Below are 17,010 nucleotides of genomic sequence, written 5' to 3' on the forward strand. Positions count from 1 at the left end.
TTACGCAGATACAGCACTACAGTGAAGTGTTTACTTCTATTCTTAGTAACTATTTTCACCATGAACCCGACCACATACTTTTTAAAGATATGTGAAGTATAAAATATTCATTGGTAGGCTATGTTTGGATGATTGTGATTTTCGGGGGTGATGCCATCAATGGTACGAGTTCACAGCATCTTTGAATAATTCAGACACATGTGTTGGAGTAAAAAAAAACTACGAGATTTAACTCAGCTGAAAGTTCATCGTAATCGCCAAATCGAGCTTCACAATTTATATCTATTAGCTCAGTTTCCTTATAAATCAATTAACACTATCTTAAAATATTCACAGGCTACTATACAGTAGTTGTCCTGTCTTTGGGAATTCGGTGCGATTGTTTCAGGCCCATTATCAAACGCCCTGCTGACGTCATTCTACTTGTGAATTGAGTTACAGATACATACTATCATTTTGACATATATATATATCCAGATAACGAAATATCACTTCTGAATTTGGTAGAGTATTACTGTTCCCATTCCTTTTAGAATATCAAGACGGCTATTGAGATACTGAAAGGTAATAATTATCAACGATTATCTGTGGTCACACTGATAACATTACTGTTTTAGAGCATGTGGGTGATAAAGAGAAAGGTTGACATTTTGTCTTTATTCAATAAATTGACTGGCGGTTAACTAATCTTTTAACGATATCAATTGCTATAGCTGACATTTCTGTTTGACGATTTCTAATATCATCTGGTATCAATTATTTCACTAACAGACACTTTTCTAGGAAATTCTACAGAACTAATATCCGGATATATTTCCCTGAGTTGTGTGTCTTTATTATACACCTGTACAAAGCAACGTCTTTACTAACATCAAGTTTACCTTCGCAGAATGATTCATATTTGTAATGTCTGTAATGGTATTTGTAAATTAAAACGATTATCACAATTTTAGGTCGTTTTTCCCATTGGAAACATTTCCTACGATCCAGTGTGCACACGTGTTACTCCTAGGACACCTTTCCTCTGAGCCAATGCAAATTAACTTGGTATTCAACAATAAGGTGTGGAGTATCAAAACAAGTTTGAATTATCATACGTGACTTATTAACATAAATTTACAGAAAAACGAAATATAAATCACTGCCTTAACGCGCAATGAAATATACTCATCCAAAGTCGTTAAGAAAAGATTACAACAGGAACGAAGTAGATATCAAAGCAACAGCAACGGAGGGGATACCAAAACAACACCAGCAACGGAGGGGATACCAAAACAACACCGGCAACGGAGGGGATACCAAAACAACACCAGCAACGGGGGGGATACCAAAACATGAATGGAGGAGATAATAAAACAAAAGGAAATTTGTGAATAGCTAAACAACTGTAACTGAGTGGATACCAACAGCAGGAACTGGGGGACACAAATCAAATGGAGTGGATACCAGAAAAACAGGAATGGATGAGATAGTATAACAACAGGAACGAAGGGGATACCAAAACAAACCAAATGGAGTGGATACCAGAAAAACAGGATCGGATTAGATACTCAAACAACAGGAACGGAAGGGATACAAAAAAAAGAAATAGAAGGGATACCAATTCAACAAGAATGAATGGGTACCAACTAATAGGAACAGAGGGAAAACCAAAACAACAGAAACGGAGGGGAAACCAATACAGCAGGAACGGGGTGGATACCAAAATAACAGCAACGGAGTGAATACCAAACAATACGAATGAACGGGGTACCAAAACAAACAAATAACAGAATGAGCTGAGCTGAAGAAAATTATCGTCCCTTCCATATTCTAACATTAACCGTCCAATGGTAATATTTAACATGTTATCATCAATTTTTAATTGACAAAACACTAAACCAGTCAAAACGGACACGGATACAATATCCTAAAATGGACGTAGATAACCACATTGACCAGAAATGTCCATAGACCAAGACCAATTAAATTGGAGATGGGTACCTTTTGATGGACGTGTAGTACTCGTCAATGAATTCCCGCGCCTGCGTCAACAGCTCTTCTTGTGGACGAGGTTCTCCGACTGATCGAGTGGGCGGGTGGTTCATAATCGAACCTAAACATTTTGAGTTGGAACATGGTACTGCCTGGAAAGATAAAGCAATAAAATTTGCTATAATGTATAGCATGCAGTCAACAAAAATAAGACGAAACGTTCCTCGTTGTATAAAACAGATACTTTAACACTTTCAACAATTTAAAAAGAAAAGGTTATACCTTTACTGACGTTCTGCAAAAGAAATTATGATTGAGTCAAGTTATAAAATTATATTTTGGCAAGAGATAATGCTATTGGTTTTGGCAAATGATTGAAACTCAGTTTAATATATAGTATGCTATCAGAAAGAAAGTGATTAATATCTTTTTGTTCAGCAGACAAAACAACACGTCGCCCTTTGTTTTATGGTAGTTTAAAATATTTGTTTCCGTCTTTATACTTTAAGACCAATTAAAATGACAGCTAGACACGGTGGTTGATATCCAGACCATAAATAATATTGTATCCAACGTCACGCAGGATTTACAGTAAAGTGGTATTTCATCACAGATGTTCCTGGTTGACCAAGGTGCAGACATAAATACTTGACGACTTAAGACACAACAACACTCTCGTTCCTGTTTACTGCTAAAAAAACAATACCAACCATGACCATGTCTTATGACTATATAAACAATAACTACCTGAAATTATCACAGTTAAAAGAAGGAGAACCGATATGTCCGTTTGATTGAACAGGCCCTTGATTCTAGCAGAAATGATATCTTAATAGTTGAAATATGATGGTCGTTCAAGATTTCGAGCGGAATGTTAGAGCATCATAGGTGCAAAATAAAATGTGGCTTGCATACAATGCGCCTTGATAGGGTTAATACACTGAATGCGCCTTGGCGGGGTTAACACAAATAATGCGCCTTGGTAGTGTTTATACATAGAATGCGCCTTGGCAGGGTTAAAACATATAATGCGTCTTGTTGGGGTTAATGCATATCACGCGTCTTGATAGGGTTACTATACAGAATGCGCATTGGTATGTTAGTACATATAATGCGTCTTGATAGTGTTAACATATAGAATGCGCCTTGGTAGTGTTAACATATAGAATGCGCCTTGGTAGTGTTAACATATAGAATGCGCCTTGATAGGGTTAATACATATATATCCATGTGAACTTTTAGAGTTTAGTTCACAGTATTGTTCCTGTGTGATCGTAAGTATATTACCTGTGAATTAAGATGACATTTCAAGCAAGTGTTATGATTTTTGAGTTAATGTCGGACTAAATTTAGCGACCTATACCATGATTTCGCCCATCTCGATTGCCATACCGTTGAGCTGTCGTCTTCCTCGGTCACGGTACAAGACACTCGTTGGTATATTGCATACTGTTGTATAATATGTGTCGCATTCTTACCATACAGACATAGGATATTTGTTTTATATTTGTGTTTGCACAATGATACATGTTTAAAAGAAAACACCTGTTCCGCTTCGTACATGTATCTAAAAGCAATTTTTAAGTTTCGACAAGTTTAAACCCTACTCTCATAACACATCAATTTTAGATGCCGTCATTATTAAATTGCAGTTTTGCACAAGCAGGTGTCATGATTTGAATACCAAAGGTTTAAATCTTATTGAAATAGAGAAAAATATACGTTAATGTTTAGCGATGATGAAGTATCTGTATCTTTTACATCTAGGAATAATTATAGATTAATAGTGTTTGTGTTTACTACTTACTATTCAGTGGTAGCGACGGATGTCTTATCACGCCGATTATTAAAAATTGTCGGTTCTTACTTTGTTATACATATATGCAAATTATTTTTTAATTTTTTAAATCTGCTTTTATCAAAAATGTGAAATTAAGATTATTATGTTCCTATTTGAATAACTCATAACAATCTACAGTAAAATGTTTTTATGTTTGTTGACATAAGCGATATGGTATCAAATCCGATTACAACTGACTAAGATGGGAGGCTTAACCAAACCAATTTAAAAAACATAAAAAGTTCAGGTGAAACTGCATCAGGTGATAACAAGTGTATACATGACGTAGGGATTAATTGTTTATTCCACAAATATCCTTAAAATCACTGGTCATCACATTATTTGTCTTAAGTTGATCTAGAACACTTAATTTACATTGAAAGGCGCTGCGAGGCATATCAATCCATGGTCGTTTATACTAAACACGTAGAGTTACGGGACTTGATATATGTTGTGCGGGAAGGGGAACTCGATTTGTAGATTGGTATAATTAGAATGTTGACACTGTCGATGATTCTGATGACATAACAACGTAGGTTATAACGGAGTGACACCGGCCAATCTGCTCTGACGAACGACCGACAGCAGAAATTATGAATATTAACGAGGTTTTAATCAATCAGGATAAAACACACTGAAGAGTAGGTACATATCACTAATAATGTAACAAATGGTTAAGGTTGTACTCAACACCATACACATCCTAACCGTGATTTGTACAAGGGTAAAACTCATTGATAAGTTCTATTTGTTGTTAATATTAGAAGTTCACCTTTAACACGTTAAACATTTACCAAAATTAGTTACCCGCTAAACACGATGATCATAACCACATTATCTCCTAAACATGATGATTATAACCAGATTATCTCTTAAACATTATGATATTGTAAACTAATATCCGGCTAACCTTAACTCTCTAGTATAACGACTAAGTAGTACAATCGTCGTAAAAACATTTTTCTGTTCAATAAATATGACAATATTATTTACATTTCAAACCCATCCTATCCCTTATCCTGACGATATCAATATTTAATTATTTTTTTCATTTATCATATAAGGCGTACTTTACCTTTCTTATTATAATGCATCAAACCCGTCATCGGGTATATCGTGTTGGTATCGGTTAAATACCGGAAAATCGTTTCCTTCATTAAAATTAAGATTATTGTGTAAAAAATGCATTAATTATTTCCAAAGTATTTGGTCTAACTGTTTATGACGTACATTGAGTTAATTTTGCCACGTTTATGGCTATATCCTAAGTGATTATGCACTGTCCAAACATCAAATACCAAAAAGTTTGCCCTGTATGAACCACACTCAATTAGTGTTCAGTCAACCGACATACCAAATTAGGAAGGCTTTCAATAGACCACATACACATGTATGTGTTAACGTCCAGATTAAGAATGTCTATAGCCTGTATATTTGTGAATGGACAATGAAATATGATTGGGGTTATAAATAAAGGCCGAAAGTATATGATTCAGCACATTCATATGAAGTTCTTATATTTTATTGAACATGTACGTATTGCAAAATACCTTTGATTTCTTCCCTTGACTACAAAGTTCCCATTCGACCCGCCTTTGTCCATGTTAACTCACGTTACAAATGATATACGTATAACAGTGGAGGGGTTGTACTAGTTTGGTAAGTTTAACTTGCTTTTGGGTACTGCGATATTCTTAACGTCATCTACATATCCCATTTACCAGCCACCTCCCCATCACACACACACACTTTCACAGCCAAACAAATGCCCACTCCCTCCTGTATAGTGTCACATACAAACATGTCGTCCGCACTGCCTATAATACAGTTCGTGTGCTATTTGACTTGAACAGTGGCTTAATTAAAATAGTTGTCTTTCATGTGACATGATGGCTGAACTAAATGATATCGTATACTAGTATGACTATCTGGACAGACGTATATTGTAGGATTAAAATGCGTAATCTTAAAATTAATGACGGTCTAAAACCCGATTGCTTACAATCATGATCTATTATATTTGTTAATAGAACTGTTCGTGAACACAATTGAATGTATGATTAATTTGTCTTCGATTTGACAACAAAAACGCAAAGGAGACGGTTAATGTTTTATGCTTTTACCAATGTGGCAACAAGACAAAACTGACAAAAGTGCATCGAAACCAAAGTCAATAGACAAAAAGTTATGTTTTAATAAAATACGAGTCAATTATTAGAAACTAACATNTTGAAAAAATAAATATCATTCCTTATATTTACATTGACGAATCCTTTCAGTGGATCGATATAACAACGAATAAAACAAATAAACAGGGTTTGTTCCTGCTTATACACGGGTGCAACGCAGTGGCGAGAACAGTGTTTTTTCGCGGGGAAATGTGACACTATCGTGAGAGATCTTAGCAACCGTCAACAACAATAACACAACAAAATGTAGTTCCATATTCAATGTTTATTTGTAGCACAGGACACGTGAATACGTGGATATTTCACAAAGCACAGTTCAATAATATTTTAAGATGTAAGAATTAAGCATCTAGGTCGGTCGTTCCGAGTGAGTAGTTTTTGTAGTGTATTACTACGCAGTGTGATCAGGTTACTATCAGTTCCCACGTGCTGAGATTCTATGAACACCTGTGTTATGCATTTATGAATGTAATTTTTGTCAATGGGTCTAAGCATACAGAATGTAAATATTCATACGTTAACAATGTGTACAGAAATGATCTTAATTTAATTCGATAGAGACGTTAAAGTTAACAAAAATTAAATTACAACTTTTTACAGAATAGACAGCGAATCTGGATGTTAACGACGTTCATAGAATTATATCAGAGAGGAAGGTAGGGATGATTAAACTCAACTAGTTAACGATAAGCTGGTGATTTACGGATTCCTCACTGGTTCAAATATTTCTGTATCGTTATTTGTATCTATTTGGTCTCTGTTCGTTCCTCAGCCTGAAACTACCATGTTTTTTTCTGGTACAGCCAGTACGAACTATAAGCCTTCATTAAGTCTGTAAGATCCATTACTACAGTCCCAGCACTCAGGTTTCAGCCTTTAGTCAGGTGAATATTAATTATAACATTAAATCACAACTTTTGCAAGTTTCCCATTCGTTTGGGCCATTACATCATGTCAGTTAGCAAAGGTGTCAGTGAAAACAGGTGACGGTAACAACGTTGCATCGCACAGCGAACTTTCGCAGTTATAATCTATATCCGAATCGAATGGACCAAAATACAATCATCATGTACGTGTAATTTACTATCAGTGTCAGTGAAAAGAGGTGACAGTAACAACATGCATCGCACAGCGAACTTTCGCAGTTATAATCTATATCCGAATCAAATAGACCAAAATACAATCATCATGTATGTGTAATTTAGTATTGATAAACCAGCATTTTTGACGAGGTTTGCAGTACTCAGAGCTTGGTTAGCGCATGCGTTGTTGCGATGACGACGTTTGAAAGGTTGTCTGTGTTACTGCAGTGTTATTGACGGATCAGAAACTCGGCCCTCTTTATAGCAATGTGTTCCTCGTTTTGGAGAAGGCTTATAAATAAATAACCACAACATACTTCAACTGATTTGCTGCAGTAAACAATTAAGTGTTTTAACATCTTAGTTAACAGGTCCTTGTTTCATATTTTTTACCAATAGTACGAACGAAACGATGTTTCTGCTGTCGGCGCCAGCCCCATAACAATGCACAAGGAACAAATACATTTCTGTTTAATGTTGATTTCTACAAGTAATTATATCCAGATCAATTGCAAAGGTTTAGGGACTAGTTATGTTAAATTGTAATTCATATTATACATTTCAAAAAGGATCACTTAATAGGAGAGGTAAAGGTACATTATCAAATATTGGTCAGGGTTTACGATTCAAACTTAGATACTAAAACAAACAAATGGAATATCGTTGGAAACTTCCTGTAGCGTTTTATCCTCGCCAGTGTTACATATGCCAGTTATGTTACAACCACACTGGAATGTTGGGAACTAGAAAACAGTAAGATGCTGTTTGAGGTATATACATCCATTCTTACAGCTCATACACATAACTTATCAAATAGTTCAATAACATTTCTGTGGAACTTCAATCGTTGTGTAAAGCAAGCAGGCCAGCTTAATAATATATCAATGAGTGTCCGAATATAATAGTAGCAACTTCAAACTTTGCTGACTGTAACCAGAGCAGGGAAACAAATCTCACATAAAGGTCAAAACTAATCCAAACAAAGACAGGCAAACAAGTCTCATAAAAAACAAAACAGAGAGCAAGTCCCACAAACAGGTCAAAGCTAATCCAAATAAAGATAGGCAAACAAGTCCCACACACACGTCAAAATTAGAGCAAATAAAGATAGGCAAACAAGTCCCACACACACGTCAAAACTAATTTAAACAAAGATGGGCAAACAAAAACAAACAAAGAAAGACATTGAAGACTTTCGAACAAGGAAAAGTCATTCAAAGCAAGGACAATCCAAACAGTTTCTCAAACAAAACAAATCTAATCACAGCAAGAACGGTCCAACAAATCTCACAAGCTTATCAAAGTTAATAACAAACACACAAGTCTTACAAAGTCAAGCACGGCGTATATTAAAAGGGTTAAAATATAGACATATTCGTAAAGAGAGATTCATTTTATTTATATCTGAAAATGTACCAGCAATTCAGACGTAGTGACAGCCATATTGAATTATCATTCCCTACACCCATTTATACGTTGTATATCTCTATATACTACTCACCATTCACGTGACTGAACCAGCAGACAACACGCGGATATAATTACAACAAAAAATAAAGATAATAAGCAACGATATAACAGTTAAGTTAAATATGTATAAACAAAAGGGAAATTACAGGAAGAGAGGAGATACAAAGGGACATAATCCAGAACGTTTTCTTTCTTTCCTGCACCACATGTGGTACCTGTCACTATTTTAACCCGAACGTACTAAAATTCTTGAGTTGAAATAAAAAGAATAAGACGTTAGTAAAAGAAATCAAAGTAGCAAGTCATAGGTGTCATTCGATATTGTATTACTCTACAATGGCGACAAGAGTCTTGTTGAGGTATTAACAGCGATTTATGAACATGGTTCCTTAGTGCTCTTTGTAAAATTATACCGGTCGTACAGCAGATTATTTTACCAATCATACTAACTAGAAACAATAGTTAAGGTACAGTCATGCAGGCTGATGGTTCGTCATGAAACTGTTTTAGCGTACTTCACTCTATAAATCAGATAGGATATATATATATATGGTGCACAAATCGCATCAGCTTTGTAACTAATCACACTCATATCAGTGTGAATTCTCAAGGCTTTTGTCACCTTATGTCACGAATACATGTCGACAGGCTATACTGACAGTGCTAATACGCATAACACCAGACAGAGTATAACATTCTAGTAGATTTACTTGTTATTGTCTCCAGTTGGTATGTTATGCTGTTCATCATGGTCATTATAAGGAAAATGGTGACAACGTAAAACATAATAATGGGTAATCAGGTTCAACATACAGACACATCCTGTGATACAATTTATGTTTGTTAAAGCTACAATCTACATTTCATGTTTACAGTTCGTTGTTAAGCTATTTTACAGAAGTATGAAAGAAATTGGTTCCAAAACATGAATTCAATGAGATCACTTATACTTTAATATTTACTTATAGTACGACAGGTATGGCCAAATTGGCTTAACTCTGATGACCATTAACTTTTCCTCGATACTAACACACCTGTTCCACTTTCATAAGAAGTTGACATGATAGACTTGAGTCAGTACATCACATCATGCTGTTCGTGCTGAATGCGCTCTATTGACCAACAAACTACATAGGTGAGATTTCCTTGGATCATTCTGTATACGTTGATATACTCTTATGGTCTAATGACCTGCTATCTATGTCGATACCCACCACGATGTGAAACTTGGTCACTATACCTTAGACCGTTTGGGACCTATGTACTCCCCTAAATATGAGGCAGATAGCAAATGAGTCTGCAAAAACATTTAACCTTTAGCGACCAGTGGTGTGATTGTTTTTTTCTGCGGGGTCATGTCTTCCTGGTTTGATTCTGTTACCCTTTATGCCTCCAGTCAGCAACAGAGTATGGGGTTATCGTCGGTATAGTTAGCCTGGGGTTTTACTACTTTAGCTGCAAACTACTCGTGTTGAGTTCACAATATCTTTTTCAGACATACGAACCTGATCATTTATATTGATAGTCAGATAATCAGTACAAGCTAGCGTGTTTTATAATAAATAAACAGTTCAGACGCCAATACAAATACTAATTAAAACGGTTTGTTTTCACGGTAAACTAAATGATATTGAGGGGATTTTAATACAGAATAATACTTTTTTGGGGGTTCAAAATAATATAAACAAAATATAACCTTGTTGAGTGCCTTGTTTTTTCCAATACTTTCTAAACCTTACATAACTGAATGTTTATTTCGTTTGATAAATTTAACAGTTTATAATACTGTGTGCTATGGAATATATCCGAGTCATTGTAAAATGATATTTTATGGAATAACTGTCACACTTCGACTTCACCGTTTCGGTATAGGTCCTGCATACCTAATGTAATGTACTAGAATCCTAGTGTTGGAAATGTTCTAATCGGCGTCAAACTAGTTTTGCAATTAAAACGGGATTTTAAGCTTACATTAGAAAGCGGTAGATGACCCTTTTGACGTTTTCAATAAAGTTTTCCTATTAAACCACGGACTTTCCTTCTATAGACTACAGCGACAAAACTAGTAGCTGGCCCTTTCAATTCCCTCAGACCCGCACTGTTTTTATTGAGCAGCGACAAAGACATAAAGATATCGACATCCTATTGTCATTAGATCTGGTACGCCTATTACTGTTTCGATTTTTTCGTTTGTTTCTCATTTCTTAATTGATTTATAGATTGGTTGCATATGTAAAATTCTTATATCAACGTGTTCTTATTCTACACCATATCGTTCGCGTTTTGTTAAAGATACGTTATTAAGTACCACTACTTTATATACATGTAGTCAAGTGTTAATATCCAGTAGAAACATTTTATGTTTTTAATTTCCATCTTTTCTCATATTTGTATTAATTTTATGCCACGCCTACCTGTAATGGTCATATCTAGTGGCGATCTAACACACGAAATACGATTCGTTAAATAAAACACCATGGACGGGTGTTAAATGCTTTCAAAATGTATTCCCAAGATGGTGATATTTCAACAGCGCATCTGTGTTGGAAATACTATCTTTGACATGTGCATATTTAATTCATAACACAGTTATTAATTGGAGTGTTAACTGTACATGGAAGAGGTCGAGCATAGACCTGTATGTCACAATTGATTACTGGTTTGATCATGGATAAAACTTCCTAACTCCCCGGGTCTGTGGGTTAACCTGTCCGGCCGTAGAATCGCTCAGGTCACGTGACATTTTATTGGCTAGTTAAATGAAGCTGTTAACTTCTGCACGCCATCAACGTCCATCAGTTACACACAACAAAAGAGCAGTGATTAAGTTATAAGCCTGGACAGCGATCTTTGTTATCCGTGATACGACTGATAAAACATTAACTATACCTTTATCGATTATAACTGACATAATCACATGGAAGCTAGGTCGGTTTCCACCTTTACAATGCAATAACTATGAATACATTAATACAGAAACTATGTAGGTTGAAATATATGCCTGATTGTATCGACATGTCTACATTGTTATACAGTGTTATGCGTTATCGAGAGATGTACATTGTAATACAATATATAACTATATAGATAAGTTTGCATTGTAATACAATATATTACTGTATCGACAGGTGTACATTGTAATACAATATATTACTGTATCGACAGGTGTTCATTGAAATACAATAGTAATATAACGACAGGTATACATTGTAATACAATATATTACTGTATCGACAGGTGTTCATTGAAATACAATATTAATATAACGACAGGTATACATTGTAATACAAAATATTACTGTATCGACAGGTGTACATTGTAATACAATATATTACTGTATCGACAGGTGTTCATTGAAATACAATATTAATATAACGCCTGGTGTACATTGTAATACAATATATTAATATAACGACTGGTGTACTTTGTAATACAATATTTTACCAAACGACAGGTGTACATTGTAATACAATATACAACAGTATAGATAAGCGTGCATTGTAATAAAAGATGTTACTGTATCGATAAGTATACATTGTAGTACAATATATAACTGTATCGATACGTGTGGTGCAAGGTAATACAAAATTATTATTGTATCGACAGGTTTGCGTTTTAATACAATGCATCTTTGTATCGACAGGTGAACAATGGAATAAAATATAAAACTTTATGGACACTGTTGAGACATTTAACCTTTTGTACCAAACCAAATCATTATTGAGTATGGTTAAAATCCAGTCATTCTATAACAATGTACACCTGACAATAAAGTAACATATTACAATTTCTACACAGCCTCAATGTCACGACACCAATACACAAAGAAATATGCGTGTACATGCATTATTTTTCAATACGCCATACTTTCAAAAGTTCACACGTTTTAATATGTAAAAGATTATCGTGTGTGACTTGTCTTTGGGTTTGCCAAGGCTGTCAGAGTTAATTATATTTCAAACAGTTTTGATATACCCGACTTTCATAATCCACAATAATATACATATTTGACGTTTTTTAAAAAAGGAGTCTTTACCCCTGCTTACATTGGAAGATAGTTCTACCCCAGGGTTTGACGATTTGTATACCAAATATGTTCAATATCTTACATGCCTATTTTTTAAATAAATCACAACAATTAGGCTTTTATCAAGTTTGGACGTTGGCTTTTTAAACCCAGCATCTGCTCTGACAGCATTTGTTTGGTGTTTTGTACTAGGAAACTGCACACTGTGGCATTTGAAATTCTCGTATTTTACATTAATATCATTATGCCTTGACAAGTTCCACCACCGCCCTTTCTCGGCTGATCTGTACAATTTAACATCACAACATGAGTTATTCTTATCGTTTCATTTTTAAACGTTAGGTTAAACGAAAGAGATTCCATAAACTGCTTGTTGCTGTTTTCTGAGATTGACACAGGACACATGGTCATTTATTGGAGGACGTTGTACTTGGTCTACTGCTGCTGTCGAGTACAATGGTACGGTGGGCTAACTCTATAGTACGTTACACATACTTTAGCCTAAATGGTCATTTATAAGTTAAAGAAGCTATCAGTTAACATTACACACCCATACAACTCTCATACATCGTATCCGTGTGTTGGGCATTAGAATATATCAGCAATTATTTATAATCTAATGAATACACCTTACGTGAGATTTAGTCCATACACGTCCTTACACACTGTTGGATCCAAAGGACGAATGAAAAGGGTATAACTGAGTTGTAAAAATATACCAAAGACATGGTGATCATCACTGAAATGAAAATTGATTTCAAATGCAAGAAAAACTTCAAGATTTACGTCTAAAGTTAACTTGTATTTTATACACACAGGGAGGACATTATGCATATTAGGCCATTTAAGGTAGACGTGGCCTGCTTTTATAAACGAATGTATAATAAACCCTTTAAGGGTACCACCTCGAACGTTTCAAGGACGTCAATACATGTGGACATTATATATTAAAAATAAAACTTTACCACAATAATTATGAAACAAGTTATTTCAACTTATATTTATCACTCCTGTTGGCCCGGATGCTAGCGCGCGGGGGTCTTAATGTGGGAGGAAACCGGAGTACCCGGAGAAAATCCACGTGTTCGGGCAGGTAACCCAAACCTTTCTACGTCCGATCGGGAAATCAAACCCCGGCCGCCTTGGTAAAAGGCAAGTTCGGTATCCACTGCACCACCCAATCACCCTGGGCTTTATTAATGAAATGCCAATACAATTAATGTATGGATATTTCACAACAACAATCAAAACAAAGTAACTGCATTTTTCAATGACATATCCGATGTTATTTTCTTTCTCGTAAAATCCAAAGCTTTTAAACTGTATTGCTACGAATTGAAGACAATGCTTTCGGTCCACAATGTATGATACCACACCTCCCACCATAGATCTTAACATCATTCCGTGTTATAAGATTGTATATGATACTACAACTCTCATAGATCTTAACATCATTCAGTGTTATAAGATTGTATATGATACTACAATTCTCAAGGATCTTAACATCTTTCCATGTCATAAGATTGTGTATGATACTACAACTCCCATGTAGATCTTAACATCATTCCGTGTTATAAGATTGTGTATGATACTACAACTCCCATAGATCTTACCATCATTCCGTGTTATAAGATGGTATATGATACTACAACTCTCATATGTCTTAACATCATTCCGTGTTAAAAGATTGTGTATGATACCACAACTCCCATAGATCTTAACATCATTCCGTGTTTTAAGATTGTATATGATACTACAATTCACAAGGATCTTAACATCTTTCCATGTTATAAGATTGTGTATGATCCTACAACTCCCATAGATCTTACCATCATTCCGTGTTATAAGATTGTGATACTACAATTCTCAAGGATCTTAACATCTTTAACTGTCATAAGATTGTGCATGATACTACAACTCCCATGTATATCTTAACATCATTCCGTGTTTTAAGATTGTATATGATACTACATCTCTCATAGATCTTAACATCATTTCGTGTCATAAGATTTATATGATACTACAACTCCCATAGATCTTAACATTATTCCGTGTTATAAGATTGTATAAGATACTACAACTCTCATAGATCTTAGCATCATTCAGTGTTATAAGATTGTATATGATTCTACAACGCTCATATATCTTAACATCATTCCTTGTTATAAGATTGTATATGATTCTACAACTCTCATAGATCTTAATATCATTCCGTGTTATAAGATTGTGTTTGATACTACAACTCCCATGTATATCTTAACATCATTCCGTGTTTTAAGATTGTATATGATACTACAATTCTCAAGGATCCTAACATCTTTCCATGTCATAAGGTTGTGTATGATACTACAACTCTCATATGTCTTAACATCATTCCGTGTTATCAGATTGTATATGATACTACAATTCTCAAGGATCTTAATATCTTTCCATGTCATAAGATTGGGTATGATACTACAACTCCCATAGACCTTAACATCATTCCGTGTTATAAGATGGTATATGATACTACAACTCTCATAGATCTTAGCATCATTCAGTGTTATAAGATTGTATATGATTCTACAACTCTCATAGATCTTAGCATCATTCAGTGTTATAAGATTGTATATGACACTACAACTCTCATATATCTTAACAACATTCCGTGTTATAAGATTGTGATACTACAATTCTCAAGGATCTTACCATCTTTCCATGTCATAAGATTGTGTGTGATACTACAACTCCCATGTATATCTTAACATCATTCCGTGTTATCAGATTGTATATGATACTACAACTCTTATATATTTTAACATCATTCCGTGTTATACGATTGATTGTGTATGATACCACAACTCTCATAGATCTTAACATCATTTCGTGTTATAAGATTTATATGATACTACAACTCCCATGTAGATCTTAACATCATTCCGTGTTATAAGATTGTATATGATACTACAACTCTCATATATCTTAACATCATTAAGTGTTATAAGATTGTATATGATACTACAACTCCCTTAGATCTTAACATCATTCCGTGTTATAAGATTGTATATGATACTTCAACTCTCATATATCTTAACATCATTCCGTGTAATAAGATTGTATATGATACTACAACTCCCATAGATCTTAACACCATTCCGTGTTATAAGATTGTATATGATACTTCAACTCTCATATATCTTAACATCATTCCGTGTAATAAGATTGTATATGATACTACAACTCCCAAAGATCTTAACATCATTCCGTGTTATAAGATTGTGTATGATACTACAACTCATATAGATCTTAACATCATTCCTTGTTATAAGATTGTATATGATACTACAACTCTCATATATCTTAACATAATTCCGTGTTATAAGATTGTATATGATACTACAACTCCCACCAAATATCTTAACATCATTCCGTGTTATAAGATTGTGTATGATACTACAACTCTCATATATCTTAACATAATTCCGTGTTATAAGATTGTATATGATACTACAACTCTCATATATCTTAACATCATTAAGTGTTATAAGATTGTATATGATACTACAACTCCCACCAAATATCTTAACATCATTCCGTGTTATAAGATTATGTATGATACTACAACTCTCATATATCTTAACATAATTCCATGTTATAAGATTGTGTATGATACTACAAATCTCATAGATCTAAACATCATTCCGTGTTATAAGATTGTATATGATACCACAGCTCTCATAGATCTTAACATCATTTCGTGTTATAAGATTTATATGATACTACAACTCTCATATATCTTAACATCATTCAGTGTTATAAGATTGTATATGATACTACAACTCCTATAGATCTTAACATCATTCCTTGTTATAAGATTGTATATGATACTACAACTCCCACCAAATATCTTAACATCATTCCGTGTTATAAGATTATGTATGATACTACAACTCTCATATATCTTAACATCATTCCGTGTAATAAGATTGTATATGATACTACAACTCCCATATATCTTAACATCATTCCGTGTTATAAGATTATGTATGATACTACAACTCTCATATATCTTAACATCATTCCGTGTTATACGATTGATTGTGTATGATACCACAACTCTCATAGATCTTAACATCATTCCATGTTATAAGATTTATATGATACTACAACTCTCATATATCTTAACATAATTCCATGTTATAAGATTGTGTATGATACTACAACTCTCATAGATCTTAACATCATTCAGTGTTATAAGATTGTGTATGATACTACAACTCATATAGATCTTAACATCATTCCTTGTTATAAGATTGTATATGATACTACAACTCTCATATATCTTAACATCATTCCATGTTATAAGATTGTGTATGATACTACAACTCTCATAGATCTAAACATCATTCCGTGTTATAAGATTGTATATGATACTACAACTCTCATAGA

At 34.2% G+C, this 17,010-nt stretch overlaps 1 protein-coding gene across 6 annotated transcripts in view; it reads right to left on the reverse strand.

Annotated features, from left to right (window-relative positions):
• LOC110460719 (nitric oxide synthase, brain-like) overlaps positions 1–17,010 on the reverse strand; it is a 167,106-nt gene that overhangs the window by 26,225 nt on the left and 123,871 nt on the right. For all 6 annotated transcript variants that reach the window (XM_021513790.1, XM_021513791.1, XM_021513787.1 and 3 more), the window contains one exon: positions 1,984–2,126. In XM_021513790.1, coding sequence (XP_021369465.1) covers positions 1,984–2,126 — 143 coding nt within the window. The remainder of the gene's footprint in view (positions 1–1,983; positions 2,127–17,010) is intronic.

This window comes from Mizuhopecten yessoensis, unplaced genomic scaffold (genome assembly GCF_002113885.1).
Source record: "Mizuhopecten yessoensis strain PY_sf001 unplaced genomic scaffold, ASM211388v2 scaffold10477, whole genome shotgun sequence".
In the NCBI taxonomy this organism is placed as follows: Eukaryota; Metazoa; Mollusca; class Bivalvia; order Pectinida; family Pectinidae; genus Mizuhopecten; species Mizuhopecten yessoensis.